Source organism: Pelophylax lessonae, assembly GCF_965119305.1.
Source record: "Pelophylax lessonae genome assembly, chromosome: 3".
Lineage (NCBI taxonomy): Eukaryota > Metazoa > Chordata > Amphibia > Anura > Ranidae > Pelophylax > Pelophylax lessonae.
The window spans coordinates 507,860,430-507,875,920 of record NC_138770.1 but is presented as its reverse complement, the minus strand read 5'-3'; the positions used below and the strand labels follow the sequence as shown (position 1 = coordinate 507,875,920).

Genomic DNA, 15,491 nt, shown 5'->3' with positions numbered 1-15,491 from the left:
AGACAAGCTCCGGATCCTGCAGGACGAGGTCAGGTCCCTCAGGGACAACGAGTTCTCCTCGCTTCGGACCTGCATGCGGTCCCTGGGCTTGATGGTGTCGGCTTTCGAGGCGATCCCATTTGCACAGTTTCACACAAGATCTCTTCAAACGGAGATTCTGGTCCGGTGGGACAGGCATCCTCAGTCCTTGGAAAGGAGGATTGCTTTGAGCCCCCAAGTCAGATCGGATCTCCTGTGGTGGCTCCAGTCTCCGGCTCTGAAGGAAGGAAAGTCCTTTCGTCCGTTGCTATGGACTGTGGTCACCACGGACACCAACCTGTCAGGCTGGGGTGGAGTTCTGGGCAAGTTGTCTGCCCAGGGCACTTGGTTGGAGGGGGAATCTTCCCTGCCGATAAATGTCTTGGAGCTGCGGGCAATCAGGCTCTGTTTGCTCCGTTGGTCGGATCGTCTTCGGGGCTGCCCATTGCGTGTGCAGACGGACAATGCAACTGCGGTGGCTTACATCAATCACCAAGGGGGCACCAGGAGTGCCCGGGCAGCCAAAGAAGTGGCCGAGATTCTGGCCTGGGCCGAGACGCAAGTCCCGGCGATTTCGGCAGTTCACATTTCAGGTGTGGAGAACTGGCAGGTGGACTATCTGAGTCGCCAGAACCTGAACCAAGGGGAATGGTCCCTCCACCCGGAGGTTTTTCAGATGCTGTGTGCGGGGTGGGGATCCCCGGACGTGGATCTGTTTGCGTCTCGTCTCAACAACAAGGTGGGAAGGTTCGTGGCACGAACGCGCAACCCTCTGGCGGAAGCCTCGGACGGGTTGGTGGTGCCTTGGAATCGATATCAGCTGATTTATGCCTTTCCCCCGATTCAGTTGTTGTCCAGATTCCTTCGCAGGTTGGTCTCGGAACCGAGGTTGGTGATTCTGGTGGCCCCAAACTGGCCGCGTCGGTCTTGGTGCGCGGACATCATGCAACTGGTCGTCGAGCCTCCCGCTAAGAGACGATCTTCTGTCTCAAGGGCCGATCTTCCATCCTGCTTTACAGTCGCTGGCTTTGACGGCATGGCTGTTGAAAGCCAGGTCTTGAGAGACAGAGGTTTCTCGTCGGCGGTCAATCCTACCTTGCTCAAGGCCAGGAGTGCCTCCTCAGGTAAGATTTATTATCATACCTGGAAGGCTTATTTCGCCCGGTGCGAGTCGAAGGGGTTCCCTCCACACTTTTCGGTGGCGAGAGTGTTGGCTTTCCTGCAAACTGGTTTGGAGCAACGTCTTGCGCTGACCACTATTAAGGGCCAGTTGTCTGCGCTGGCCATTCTTTTTCAGCGCCCTTTGGCATCGAATTCCTTGATCCGCACCGTCATTCAAGGGGTGCGTCATCTGGCTCCTCCTAGGAGGACACCCTTGCCTCCCTGGGACCTGAATTTGGTTCTGTCAGTTTTGCAACATCCTTCCTTTGAGAACATCCGGGAGATTTCTCTGCCGGTGCTGTCATGGAAAGTTGCCTTTCTGGTGGCGATCACATCTGCTCGCAGAGTGTCGGAGTTGGCGGCCCTGTCTTGCCGCTTCCCCCTATCTGGTTGTTCATAGGGATAAAGGGGTCTTGCGACCTCATCAGTCCTTTCTTCCGAAGGTGGTTTCGGACTTCCATCTCAACAAGGACATTGTCTTACCTTCGCTGTGTGCGAAGCCTAAGCATCCTAAGGAGTTTGCCTTGCATTCCTTGGATGTGGTACGGGCGTCTACCACATCCAAGGAATTTTACCGGTTTACCGGTCATCTACTGAATCCTTCAGAAAGTCGGATTGTCTTTGTCCTTCCTGAGGGACCTTGGAAGGGTACGGCTGCGTCTGCGGCAACCATTTCAAAATGGATCAGGCAGACGATTGTGCAGGCCTATTCAATTAGGGATCAGGTTCCTCCTTTCTCTGTCACAGCGCACTCTACTAGAGTGATTAGTGCGTCTTGGGTCGGTGACTCAGGTGTGCAAAGCGGCAACCTGGTCGTCCGTGCATACCTTTACAAAATTTTACAAACTTGTCGTCAGCAGATGCCTCTTTTGGCCGTAAAGTTTTGAGTGCGGCAGTGCCTTAGGGGAGACGGGGTAGTTTTTGGCCTGTCTCCTCCTGTTGGGGGTTTGTTTTCCCTTTTTTGGTTTTGTTTTCCTGGGCTTTCGCTCCTGTTGAGCTTTCTTGTTGCCCAGTGTTTACCTTTCTGGTTCAGAAAAGGTTCTTTTCTCTGACCTGGGTGCTGCCTTGCCTTTCTTGACGGTTACGTTTTCCCACCCCTCACATCTACACTGCTTTGGGACGTCCCAGACATGCTGATTGTATGAGTGGGCCGCGACTGTCAGAGGACGTAAGAGAAAATAGAATTTTTGTAAGAACTTATCGTAAAATTATTTTCTCTGAGTCCTCTGACAGTCGCCGCCCCCGCCCCTGTTTTGGGGTTCGTGGATCTCTATACTGCTTGCTACCAAACTGAATTGGGAATGAAGCTAGATGGGGGTATTGACCATAGGGACAGCCCCCTGTAGGTGTGTCTATACAAAGTTTTTGTGAATAGGGTAGCGACTGTCGGAGGAATCAGAGAAAATAATTTTATTGTAAGTTCTTACAAAAATTCTATGTTTTCAACATTACAACAGCACTACGATCCTTCCTTCTAACGATTTTTTTTAATTAATATCTGCGCTTTCACCATATCCTGGACTCTATTCCGAAAGAGGGGATCTTAATCCTTCGGGAGTTTGTCGTTCTCCTCTGACCAGCACAAACGAAAGGGGTCTCCTCCTTGTACCACACTCTGATCTGTTCTAAGCCAATGAACAAAACTCACTATATTCAGAAGTGGGAACAAGATTTTTCACAAACCTTTTCTTCCTCCCAAAGGAAGCAGCTGCCTATGGGGGCACTCAGTGGGGGAGGGGAGCCAAGATTGCCAGCGGGGGACTCAAAAAGAGGAGGCCTGAGGCTACTCTGTGCAAAGCCATTGGACAGAGCAGGTATGTATAACCGGTTTACTTTAATTAAAAAAAAAATTTAAGGTTTACAATTGCTTTATTATCTGCTGTGATTAACTTAAAGCAGAGTTCCACCCATTTTTAATAGGTTGGAATACATAGATCTATGTAATCCCCTTTAAAACGGCTTTTACCAATGGAAACTTTTTTTTTTTTTTGCTAGTAAATACCTTAATTTCTGCTTTATTCCTCCTCTCCTCACTTCCGGGTCCGATCGGCGATGACGTCATTCGGCGATTCGCAGTGTGTGCTGGGATGTATTCTATTCCAGAAATCTCGCAGAAGCTGAGCTGTAACACCGTGCCTCCGCCCCACCTCCTCTCATTGAGTTGTATTGTATGCCATGTATTCAAGCCGTTCTCTGCCCCGCCTCCGCCCCGCCTCCTCTCATTGAGTTGTATTGTATGCAGTGTATTAAGGCCGTTCTCTGCCCCGCCTCCTCTGTGAGTTGTATTGTATGCCATGTATTCAGGCCATTCTCTGCCCCGCCTCCGCCCCGCCTCCTCTCAGTGAGCGAGGACTGAAATCATCATATCCTTACTGAGCTCACTGAGAGGGGGCGGGCGGAGGCGGGGCAGAGAACGGCCTTAATACATTGCATACAATAAAACTCAATGAGAGGAGGCGGGGCAGAGAACGGCCTGAATACATGGCATACAATACAACTCAATGAGAGGAGGCGAGGCGGGGCAGGCACGGCTCAGTACAGCTCAGCTCCTGCGAGATTTCTGGAATAGAATACATCCCAGCACACACTGCGAATCGCCGAATGACGTCATCGCCGATCGGACCCGGAAGTGAGGAGAGGAGGAATAAAGCAGAAATTTAGGTATTACTAGCAAAAAAAAAATGTTTCCATTGGTAAAAGCCATTTTAAAGGGGATTACATAGATCTAAAGTTCCAAAAATGGGTGGAACTCCACTTTAATAATAAATAGTAAGATCTAGCTATGGCCCTACTTCTGTTGAACACTGAACGTAGGCCACATACTTGCAGCCCTTTTATTGTACACTGTCTAATCACCGCCAGAGACTCTAGCAGTAGCGTGGAAACAAAAAGATTCCCCTTACTCTTTTCCTGCACAGTTTAAAGAGGAGCTCCAGGCTCCTTCAGAAAAAATGTAAAGCCCGCAACTATCCTGTAGCTGCTGACTTTTATTATTAGAACACTCATCTGTCAAGGGATCCCCCAGTGTGTTCACCCCAGCTGATTTATCCAGCGGCTCTCGGATGCTGCCACTGCAATTGCTTGTAAGGGAATCTGGCAGTGAACCCTTGCGGATTCACAGCTGGATCCCTACTGTACATGCGCGAAGCGTACTGCGCTTTGTGAATGGCCTGGGGGGGGGGGGGGCGCAAAGTGGGAGTGGCAAGATCACCCAAAAGTGAAAGCGGGCTCCCGTCAAAACCATGTATCCACTCCCCCTGAAAGGTGCCAAATGGGGGGGTAGATAAGCAGAGCTCTGCTTTAAACTCGCAAGCTCAGTTTGAATTCATGTATGCACTTAAAAATGGCCTCTAAATAGGTGGTGCACGGTCCTATGGTAGCATTATGTGATGTGCTTTCCTCTACTATGTATTCACCTACCAACATTACTCAATCTTCCCCTTATCCTAGTAGTTTTTATAGGTTGTATACAAATGAAAAAATCTGCATGGCTACACACCTGGGATCTTCCAAATTCTATCCATAAAAACACCCAAAAAACCACACCACGAGAAACAGACATGGTTAAAGTGAATATATTGGATCACCATTTATTTTTTACAAATATCAAATATGTCTTGCCTGCTCTGTGTAATGGAGTTGCAAAGAGCAGCCCCAATACTTCAATTCTCGGTTCCGAATATTTATATTTTTTTCTAAGGAGCCTGCAAAACTTCAGCAGTTTGGAAGTTCAATCTCTGGTTCCTGCAGAATCTCAGAAAAGCTACCCTGCACGTACCTTTTGATACATGCGGGAAGATCAATAAACTAGGAAAGCACTCGCCAGTACTCTCTGTGTTCATAGAGAACTACAAGCCGTCAGCCACAATGGCTGGCAGTGTATTGACATTTTATTACAGAAAACTATTTTCTAATAGTTACAGCGGGTGCGGGGAGAAGATTCTCCAGCCGCTGTCACAGGGAGGGAGTTCTGGTGGCAGGGAGAGCCTGCAGATGCTGGAGTATGTTACATGTTCCACAGCTGAACTTAACCTTTAAAAAAAAAAAAAAAGAGTACAGACAAAAAGTTTGTCTAGCTGATCTTTCACATGTATTTCTACAATACATATGGTGATAAATATTTCCTTTAGGAAATGAAAAGATTACCCTTACCACTTCAGGTTCAAGCTGTGTCAGTAGGAATGCCACTAATTGTTGTGAAACATCTTTTTGTTCTGTAGATACACCTAGTATTACTGCGAAGTTAATAAGCGAACAAAAGGATGACAAAGAGAAGAAAAACCATGAAGAGAAAGAGAAATTGAAAACTGAGAATGGATTTCAGGATAATTACAGTGTGGTTGTTGCATCAGGTAAACGTGCAACACATTTTTAACTTAACTGTTGTAGTTAAACTTCTAAAATTTTAGCAACAAGTATATATTTTCTTTCTGTGAGGCATGTAGTATGTTCTAGTAGTTAATGTTGCCGTTTGTATCTGTCATATTTTTTTCCCAACTGTAAAGTGCATGTAACTGGCAAGGTGTGTGTAAAATGTACCCACTTGCCAACTGGGGCAATTTTGAAATTTTTCACGTTTAAAATTCTGCATTTTATTTTCTGGAAAATTACTCAGCACCCTCAAATATTATATTTTTTCTGTAAGCAGAGGCAGTGGAGAATAAAAAAACGTGGCTGTTAAAAAAAAAAAAAAAAAAACTTTTTCCACACTATTTTTGTATCATAAGACAGGGCAATCGTGTTTTTCGATAAAAAGTTTACTTAAATGCATTTTAGTGTACACAATATAATACCCAATTTAGTAAAACCTAAAATATGATATTGCGTCGAATAAATAGATACCAAACATGTCAAGATTTAGGCTTGTGCACGCCTGTGGTGACAAACTATGGTACCTTAAATTGCCCATAGCCGACACGTTTTACGCCTTTACAGGCATGTTACCAGTTTAGGCCCTGTTCACATATATGCGAATTGGATGTAGTTTGAACCACATCCTATTCACATGACATGTGAACCAAACGGCTTCTTTTGGAGCCAGTTCACATATCTGCAGTGCAGCGGCAGTGTGATTTTTATTGCGAATTGGAAGAGTCCTGTGTGTTTTCTGAGTGGTGTGGTTCAGATGCTAATTCTAGGCTCCTTGCCTTCTATGGGAACGCTTCTGAATCGCTCTGAGAAAAAAACAGCGTGGGGGTTCATTTAGGTCTGGTATAAATTTTGAGGAGAAGTCCCACGCCAACATTTTTTAAAAAATATTTTGCTAAGGACAAGGGCCTCTTCCAAACAACCCTGGCCAGTGGTTATGGGGTCTGCGGGTGGGGTGGCTTATCAGAATCTGGATTACTCCTTTTAAACAATGGCCGTTTAGTACGTTGGATTTAATTTTGTTGGGAAAAGGGAAATGTCCTATCATTCCATGAATAGATTTCCCTTTTGTTACATACAGGAGATGTACAGTCATGTGAAAAATTCAGTTGGAGTCCGCCTCCTCAGCGGGGAATCGGTCCACTGATCCCCACTGAGCAGGCAGATGGCTGGTCCATGTCTGCTCCACTTATGCAGAACACGGCCCGCTCTCCTCAATGGGTGGTCTGATGTAAATGGACTGCCTGTCCGACTCTGTTTACACCCGACTGCAATCTGATCCGCCAGATGGATGCTGAACGGACCTCCATATCAGTGTTTTTAGCGGATAGGATCGAATGTCAGCAGGTGTAAACAAGACACATGTCCGTTTATACCTACTGCTCCATAGAGTAGACTGGAAGGTGCGCCTTAAAAACTGCCAATTGGTCCACTAGTGTAAAAGGAGCCTTAGAGAAAATGCACGTGTAAACCTTAGATATCTTGAGTATCCTCTTTGCTATTGAAAGTGTATTGCGTCAACAAGAGAAATATAGCTCTCTAAAACTTTGTGATTGCTCCTGCTGCTGTCAATTACAGCCAGTGAGCCAATCAGGAGCTGGAGGGGGCGGGGCCAAACCACAGCTGTGTGTGTGATCGCAAGCTTCTTGCTGTGGGGGCACCTGCCAGGAGGGAGGAGCCAGGAGCATTGGCGTGGGACCGGAGAAGAGGAGGATCTGGGCCACGCTGTGCAAAACCACTTCACAGAGCAGATAAGTATAACAGGTTTATTATTTTATTGGAAAAAAATGTAAGCTTTACAATCACTTTAAGCTCAAGAACTGACCATTTGATGCTAATAGTCTTGAGTGGTATGTGAACTAATCAAGAACAGTGTGTGTAGAGTAACAATCAATGCGTTTAACACAAACCAAAGGCAGCATTCGAGGAGAAATAATTCATACAAACTGTGAAGTATGGTGGTGGAAGTGTTATGGTTTGGGGTTGCTTTGCTGCATCAGGATAAAAGTACATGAGGAAGGCAGCGCATGAATCACACCGGGATGCAATGGATAAGGAAGTCAGGTGAACATCCAGTATAGAAAGGGTTAACAGTTTATTGGTATTGATAACCGAAAAACAAAGTATATAAAATGCTTACATCCCCCTGGGCTGGAGTGGACAAGGGCATCTGGCAGCACGCAACATGAGTGCGAGGACTGCTGAGCAGTGTGTGGACAGAGCCGAAAACCAGCCGGCGTAAGGATGAAAGGACTCTGCTGTAGTTCCGTAGCGGTGAAATCAGCCGGACAGGCGCCACTTGCGGGGAAGTACCAGGAACCAGGGTGGACCACAATCTAAATGGTTGCCATGACTACATGTTTCGCGCTATACGCTTTATCAAGTCTTGCAGTTAAAAGATTTTGCATAGTTATGCAAAACCGCCAGCAGTAGTAAGTTATGCAAATAGGAAAATGAGACCAAGGGTGTACTTTTCTCTACTGCTTTTTTTCTTGCATTTAGTCACATACTTTATATAAATATACCTAAATATGGGTGCAACATATATGTTTCCAAATGCGGATTTAGCCTTTAAACAATAAGTAAATATCAACAATACTTATAACATGTAATTTGCCTGGCATTACAATTAAAAAGTCCAACCAGCATGATGAAAAATGAGCTAGACTAAGATTATGAAAGAAATGGAGCACCCTGGGAAAGAACAGAAAAAAGTTCTACGGAACTTAAAAAAGGACTTACAAAAAGGATATTTCTCTTTCGTTCATCGACGGACACAGCGCTCCATAACTAGTGGGCTATATTGCCTGTTCCAGGAGTAGGGCTAGGCAGAACAAAACACACCTGGCTATGCCCATGGGCTGTCCTCAGCTGGTATATAACCCCCCTCTCTGCTCTAGGTAATCCGTTTTAATCTGTCTAGTGATGAGTTAGGACCTAGGCTCCCGGCTGGGATCTCTGGTCCTAGCAATTTTCACCTTCCTTACATATTGTGTGTTTTCTTTCGGGAGATCTACAATCAACTGCCGGCTAGGCAACGGGTTGAATAATCTAGATCCATCGGTTACCCCAACCCAACCAGTGAGTGCTTGCAGACCGTAGCTACGTGTTAGGTCAGCTGCAACATTGCCTTAGCGACAGAGGCTGTAAGGATAAGTACAGTCCCCCCTCTCCCCTTTTGGTGGTTTTCTTTGGGGTGGAAGCGGGTAACCTCCAGGGACGGTCAGACCTGCCTGCAGGTTCCCTCCTCCCATCCTTAAATCCCTCACTGAGCTGGGCTTCCCCCACTCCCATTCCCCTGTCTGGACCTAGTCTAGTGGGTGTCCCAGAATGCAGCAGAGACCCTTGGGATCTCCCCCGCTATACCTATTCTATAAGGGTACTGGAATAGTGTGTGTCCCGCCCTGGTAGTCTGGAGGGGTCTCAGTGTAGGAGACCCCTAGGTACATGTCCTGCTGTTTGCAGTGTGGGTATAGTGCAGGAGGGTCCCAGTGCAGAGACAGATGCAGAGTACACAGCAGAGTCTCCCCTAAACCTGTATCCTACCTTCAAGGGGGGTCCTCTTGCAGAGGGTGCAGGAAAGATCCTGGCAGCATGCTTCAATGTTTATAGCTGATGGTGGCCATTTTCCCTTATTCTGGCTTGTCCTCCGGTTGGTGGCCATGTTTGTGTAGTCGGATGATGTCACGGGGGCCATTTTCCCTTAGTCTGGGAGATGCTGAAACAACTGAAGCCTCCTGGGGATGCCGAAGCTCCTCCTCTTCCTCCTTAGTTTCCTCTTCCTCCTTAGTTTCCTCTTCCTGTGCCTGGGATATCTGACAGGAATAGCGTCCATGATGATGCTGGGTTTGAATTCTCGGCACTCCTCTTGTCGGTAGGGTGAGTCTTTGGGGTTCCCTGTTATCTATCTCTGATGATAGGTACCCTGAGTCTTGAGGGGATCCTTTAGTGGTGCCAAAAGATCCTTTTTGTACTGCAAGGTCTTCCTTTCCTTATGGAGCCTCAAGGTCACATCTCCCCACTGCCCCCTTTATGGAGGTGGCAGGTCCCTCGGAACCCCAGCTTCCCATGGTTGCACTGACAGTGGTCCTGTTGTCCTTAGTGTCCTGGGTCGAAGTGGCGTTTGTGCAAAGCCCCCTGAGGAAGCCTTCCCCTGCTCAATCTGTTTCATCTGATTCTGAGCCTGATGCCGCTGTGGACTCAGCCCGTCCAGGGGGATTTAATGTCACACCCCCTCATCCATCTGATAGTGAGGATGATTCCTCCATGGTCGCAGTAGCAAATGAAAAAGATAGACGCACTTATCATTGCAGTGTGAGAGACTTTAATAATGGAGGATGCCGCAGACGCAGCTACGGACGTGGCTGTGTCGTTTGGTATCCACAAGTCATATTGTACTCCAAAGGGGTTTCCTTTTGTGCCTTATTTTCACAGTTTTTCCTGTAAGGAATGGGAACAACCAAATCTACCCCTTGTGGTCCCCAAACGTTTTTCTGTATGTTAGCCTTTTAAAATGTCTTTTCTCTATCGCTCATTGACAGACGTAGTCCTCGGTGATACAGCACCTTCGGGTTATGTTGCCTCCACAGGAGTAGGACTAGACAGGAAATAAAAAATGCTCTGGCCACACCCCAGGGGCAGTCCCCGAGGGTATATCCTCTCTCTCTCTGCCACAGCAAATCAGTTTTTTTCTGTCTAGTCAGGAGTAAGGACCTAGATACCTTGCTGGGATCTTCGGTCCTGGCAGGATTTTTTTCTTAGAAAATAATTTTTTAAGACAGCTTTTTTTCTCCAGTGTTCCTGTGAGATCTTCAAGCAAGAAAGCTGAACTGGGCGCCTGGCGGGATGTTGAGATCCAGTGGTCACCCCAGTTCAGCCTACGAGCGCGTGCAGGCCATAGCTCCGCGCTGGGTCGGCCGCGACATAGTCCCACTGGACGGGGACTGACCCTGCGAGTTAAACGTCTCGCTGAAACGCCAAAGACCATGAGTCACGGCGCCCGTATTGGTCGACAGCCCTCCTACCTCGGTGGAGAGGGGTACTGTCAGGAGTTGGCGCCCGCCTGGTTCCGGTATGGTGAGTAGTATGTTCCCCCTTTCCCCCTGACGGGTCTTGTGGTGAACGCGGGCCCCTCTCTGTAATGGTAAGGATGGGTTCCCCTCTATCCTACAACATGTCACAGATCCCCCTAATTGAGTGTGATTTTTGTGTACAAAAAGCCAGGAGGCTTTGTTTGGGAGCTGACAATCTAATTGTAAAAATGTGTAAATGATTGTAGTCAGTGGCAGTACTAGAACTTTACTGTGATAGTATAAGGTATCCTACCTGTCAGTAGCCACAGGGCGATGTCTATACATGTATACTGCATTCCAGATCATTCCTCCAGCTAAGCAGATGCCTCCCGACGGCCACGGACCACATACGGCCCGCTAGGGTCCGGTACCTCCGACCACGCTGACCACCATGAGGGTGAAGGGTTGTGAGGCCGAGATCCTTCTGCAGACATGTAGATCGCACGAGGCCGCCATTTTGGTGTAGCCTCGTGTCTCCAGCATGGGGGCGGCCATGTTTGAGGTGACTCATACACCTCATGGAGCCAGGGGGAGGAGCCGGCAGGCGTGTTAAGGGGCGGAGCCGCCTCTTTTACCCAGGAAATAGGGCCAAAGACTTCCTGTCTGTAACAAGACAAGCACTGAGCAAGCTGATGAAAACTTCTGTGCATCAGGGATGAGCCTTGGGGTCTGTCTCTCTCTCTGTGGGGTCCAAAAAGGCAGGTAACACTGAGGGGCGCTGTTGCGACTGGGGGACACAAAAAAAAAAAAAAAAAAGTTTTTTTTTTACTTTGTCATTTTTTGTCGCTGGCAAGTGTCTTGTATAATTATTGACCCTGCCGCATAGGTATCCCCACCTGATCCCCTCAAGGTGGCCGCAGGACCCTTCAGTACCCCACTTGTTTTTAATGCATTATCGGCAGTTTTGGAGTCTTTGGTATCCCGGGTGGAGGTGGCCTGTCAGGGACGGGGGTCAAGAAGCGACCCCCGCCTACCCCTATTGTTTATCAGATACTTCAGATACGGATTCGGAACTGGTCAATGCAGTTGCAGGTCCCTCTTAGGGGGCTGTTGTCTCAGGTAATATCTCCTCAGCAGTGAGGAGCACGTTTCTGCCTCCGCCATAGCACAAGAGTGGTGGATGCACTAGTTGTGTCCGTCCGGGAAACCTTTAGTCTTGAGGTTACACCGGCAGAGGTAGCTGAAACTGAGATTCCTTTTTTGGTACTTGTTAGCCTACCAAAAGGGCGAAGGATTTTCCTTTACCCAAATGGGGTCGTTTAGAAACGAACCCCTGTTATTTCCAAACGCATGGCTAGGTGCTATCCGTTTGAGGAATTCCTCTTTGTAGGATAGACTGTACCACCTGCTGTCTTGCCACAGACTGTTAGGATAAAAAGACCTCGTAACTAACGAGGACCTTCCTTTTCTGCTCATATAGAGTTGTTCGTTCCGCGAGGGCGGGCGATAAGGCGAAACCCTCCAAAGCCCCTTTAGAGGGGTTTCAAAGGGCGCTGGTCGGGTAAACAAAGAGTCCGGCTCAGCCAAGCCTGAAGAATATAGCCTGATGCGCCCCTACCCATCTCTGGGGTGGGGGGGGGGGATATCTTCACCGGTTTCTGGAGGACACAGGATCGAGTTTCGATCACTTCCACCGGTGCGATTCTTCCCTTCTAACATTGAATGGTTTCAGGGGTTCTATTCGAACCTATTCACAATGCCCAGGAAAGAGGGCAAGGTGCGTCCAAATCTGGACTTGGGAAGAAAGAGTCCATCCGTACAGTGGTGGCCTCCCTGCATCAAAGAGATTTCCTGGCGTCCATAGACATATAGGATGCCTATCTTTATATCCCCATCATCGCAGGACATCAGCGTTTTTTCGCTTTCCCAAAGATCATCCCTGGTTCCCACCAGGAGACTGAACTATCTGGGCCTAAGGTTGGATACATCCTGGGCAAGAGAGTTTCTCCTTGCTGGGAAACTCCAGAAGGTTCAGTCAACGATTCGGATGTTGCTGTCCGTCAATTGGCTGGGACTGATGGTGGCCTTCTTAGAGGCAGTACCGTATACCCAGTCTCATACCCGAATTCTCCTGAAGGAGATTCTTTTTTAATGGAATCAGAATTCCGATTCCCTGGACAATCGGATCCGGTTGAGCGAGCGGACCAGGAAGTCTCCAATGCTCAACCAGGGGAAGTCATTTCTTCCGATAGTATCCAGATTACCAATAAGGGTATCGGAACTGAGAGCGATCAGATTTTGTCTGATTTACTGGATCGAGCAGCTCTAGAGCAGCCCGATTCGGATCCAATCGCATATGGCCTCTTCATCCAGAGGTTTTTCCCTAGCTGTCCCTTCATTGGGACATCCCGGATGTGGATCTGTTGGCACCTTGGCCTAACGGGAAGGTGCGGAGGTTTGTAGCTCGCGCCACAATCCTCTAGCGGACGCAGCAGAAACGCTGATCGCCCCGTGGGGGCAGTATCCACTACGGCATGCCTTCCATCCTCTCAAGTTGCTGCGGGAACTTCTTCGCAGGATAGAGGTGGAGGGAATTCCAGTTATTCTGGAAATTCCGGATTGACCTCGTCGAGCCTGGTACGCCGACTTGGCGAGGCTAGTCGCGGACGCTCCTTGGAGACTTCCTCTCAGGGAGGATTTGCGGTCTCAGGGACCGATCTTCCATCTTGCTTTACAGTCGCTGGCTTAATGGCCTGGCCATTGAGACCCAGGTACTGAAGGACAAGGGAGTGTCAGCTTCAGTTATTCCTACCTCCAGTTAAAGCAAGGAAAGCGACTTCCAGCACATGGAAGTCTTCTATTGCATGGTGTGAATCTATTGGATTTCCCCCACAGACCTATTCGGTGACCCGAATTTTGGTCTGTCTGCAACAAGGGGTTGAGCAGAAACTATCCTTGAGCACGATCAAGGGTCAGGTTTTCGGCGTTAGCAATCTTCTTTTAAGAAACCTTTGGCTAATCATTCCTTGGTGCGGAATTTCATCCAGGGGGTGCGACATCTGGCTCCGCCAGTGTGCGCACCCTTACCACCTGGTATCTTAATTTAGTGTGGTCGGTTCTTCAGAAACTTCTCTTTGAAGATATTAGGGAGATTCCCTTGCTTACATTCCCAGAAGGTGGCCTTCTTGGTGGCCATTACTTCTGCACGCAGGGTGTCAGAACTGGCCGCATTATCCTGTCGTTCCCCAGATCTGGTGGTTCATAGGGATAAGGTGGTTCTTCTTCCGAATCCATCCTTCCTTCCTAAAGTGGTTTTCGTAAGACGGACTCACTTTTTGTGATCACGGATAGCCCTTGAAGGGGGTTGCCTGTGTCTGCCGCGACCATATCTACATGGATCAGTCAGACGGTGGTACAGGCTTATTCTATTAAGGGTCGGAATCCTCCGTTCCCTGTTAGGGCGCACTTCACTCGAGCGCTCAGTACTTCCTGGGCCTTTCGCCATCAGGCGTCAGTGGTCCAGGTATGTAAAGCGGCCACCTGGTCGTCGGTACATACCTTTACAAAATTTTATAAAATTGATGTGATGGCATTGGCGGATGCCTCATTTGGCCGCAAGGTTTTGCAGGCCGCAATTTGAGGAGACCGGTGGTCTACCTCAAGGGTTTTTTTTTTGTTTGAAAATTTTTTTGTTGAGTCTCATCATTAAGGATGAGCATTGTAAACTTCTAGTTGGCACCGGTTGGCCCTTCTAGATTTGGATTTGATTTCCATTTTCCCACCCCTCATTTGTGATACTGCTCTGGGACTTCCCGAAGGTGCTGTATCACCGAGGACTACGTCTGTCAATGAGCGATAGAGAAAAATGGATTTTTGTAAAATCTTACCGTAAAATCCTTTTCTCTTAGCTCATTGACAGACGTAGTACCCGCCCCTCTGTTTTTGAGTTGGGTTGGGTTAAATTCTCTAAGCACTGCTTTTGTGACATAACTGATTTGCTGTGGCAGAGAGAGAGAGGATATACCCTCGGGGACTGCCCCTGGGGTGTGGCCAGAGCATTTTTTATTTCCTGTCTAGTCCTACTCCTGTGGAGGCAACATAACCCGAAGGTGCTGTATCACCGAGGACTACGTCTGTCAATGAGCTAAGAGAAAAGGATTTTACGGTAAGATTTTACAAAAATCCATTTTTTTAAAAAGGTGGACTAGTCCACCAGTGGAGGATCCTCCTGTCTCCAGGTTGAACGAATCTTCCATGATCCCAATAGAGGAATCCCCATCCTTGAAGGACCCAGCTGACAGGAAAGCAGTTACTTTGGCATGCACCATGTTTACTATGGCTGGTTCGACATTGCGGCCAGTCTTTGCCTCAGCCTTGGTGTCTCAGACCCTAACTGAATGGGCTAAGCTTTTGCGCCAGGGCCTAGAGGGTGAGCAGGTCCCTGCTGCTTATGTTGATTTAGCGGACCAGTTGGTCCATGGGCTGCAGTTCATTTGTGATGCAGCTTTGGATACAGCTCCTGTGCTGTCCAAACTTTGGTTCAGCATTGGGGATTACGCGCGTGCTGTGGCTTAAGAATTGGTGCGCAGACCAAGCCTCTAAGAAAGCTCTCATTGATCTGCCCTTTCCAGGCGATGGCCTGATTGGGGCTACCCTGAATTACATCATTAAGGGTATCACGGGGGGGTGGGGGAGGGAGAAGAGTACCTTCCTGCCATATTCTAGGAAAGGGAAGGAGCCACGTCACAGATGGGGGCCCTCCTTCTCAGCACATAGAAAATTATTTTGTGCTTCTGGGACAGAGAATAAGGGAATTTGACCTTTCAAATCTTCCCTGGGAGGTTCCAACCAACCTTGGTCTGGTAAGCCTAGAGCTAGCTTCTCTGGCCCCGCAGACAAGACCCCCTTCAGCATAAAGGTCTACCCTCACCC

The 15,491-nt window shown here is 48.2% G+C and overlaps 1 protein-coding gene across 6 annotated transcripts in view; it reads left to right on the top strand.

Moving 5' to 3' along the window:
* BIRC6 (baculoviral IAP repeat containing 6) overlaps positions 1 to 15,491 on the top strand; it is an 807,095-nt gene that overhangs the window by 522,306 nt on the left and 269,298 nt on the right. For 5 of the 6 annotated variants that reach the window (XM_082252283.1, XM_082252284.1, XM_082252282.1 and 2 more), the window contains exon 58: positions 5,400 to 5,531. The exons of the other annotated variant lie outside the window; for it this stretch is intronic. In XM_082252283.1, coding sequence (XP_082108409.1) covers positions 5,400 to 5,531 — 132 coding nt within the window. The remainder of the gene's footprint in view (positions 1 to 5,399; positions 5,532 to 15,491) is intronic. 6 annotated transcript variants of the gene reach the window in all.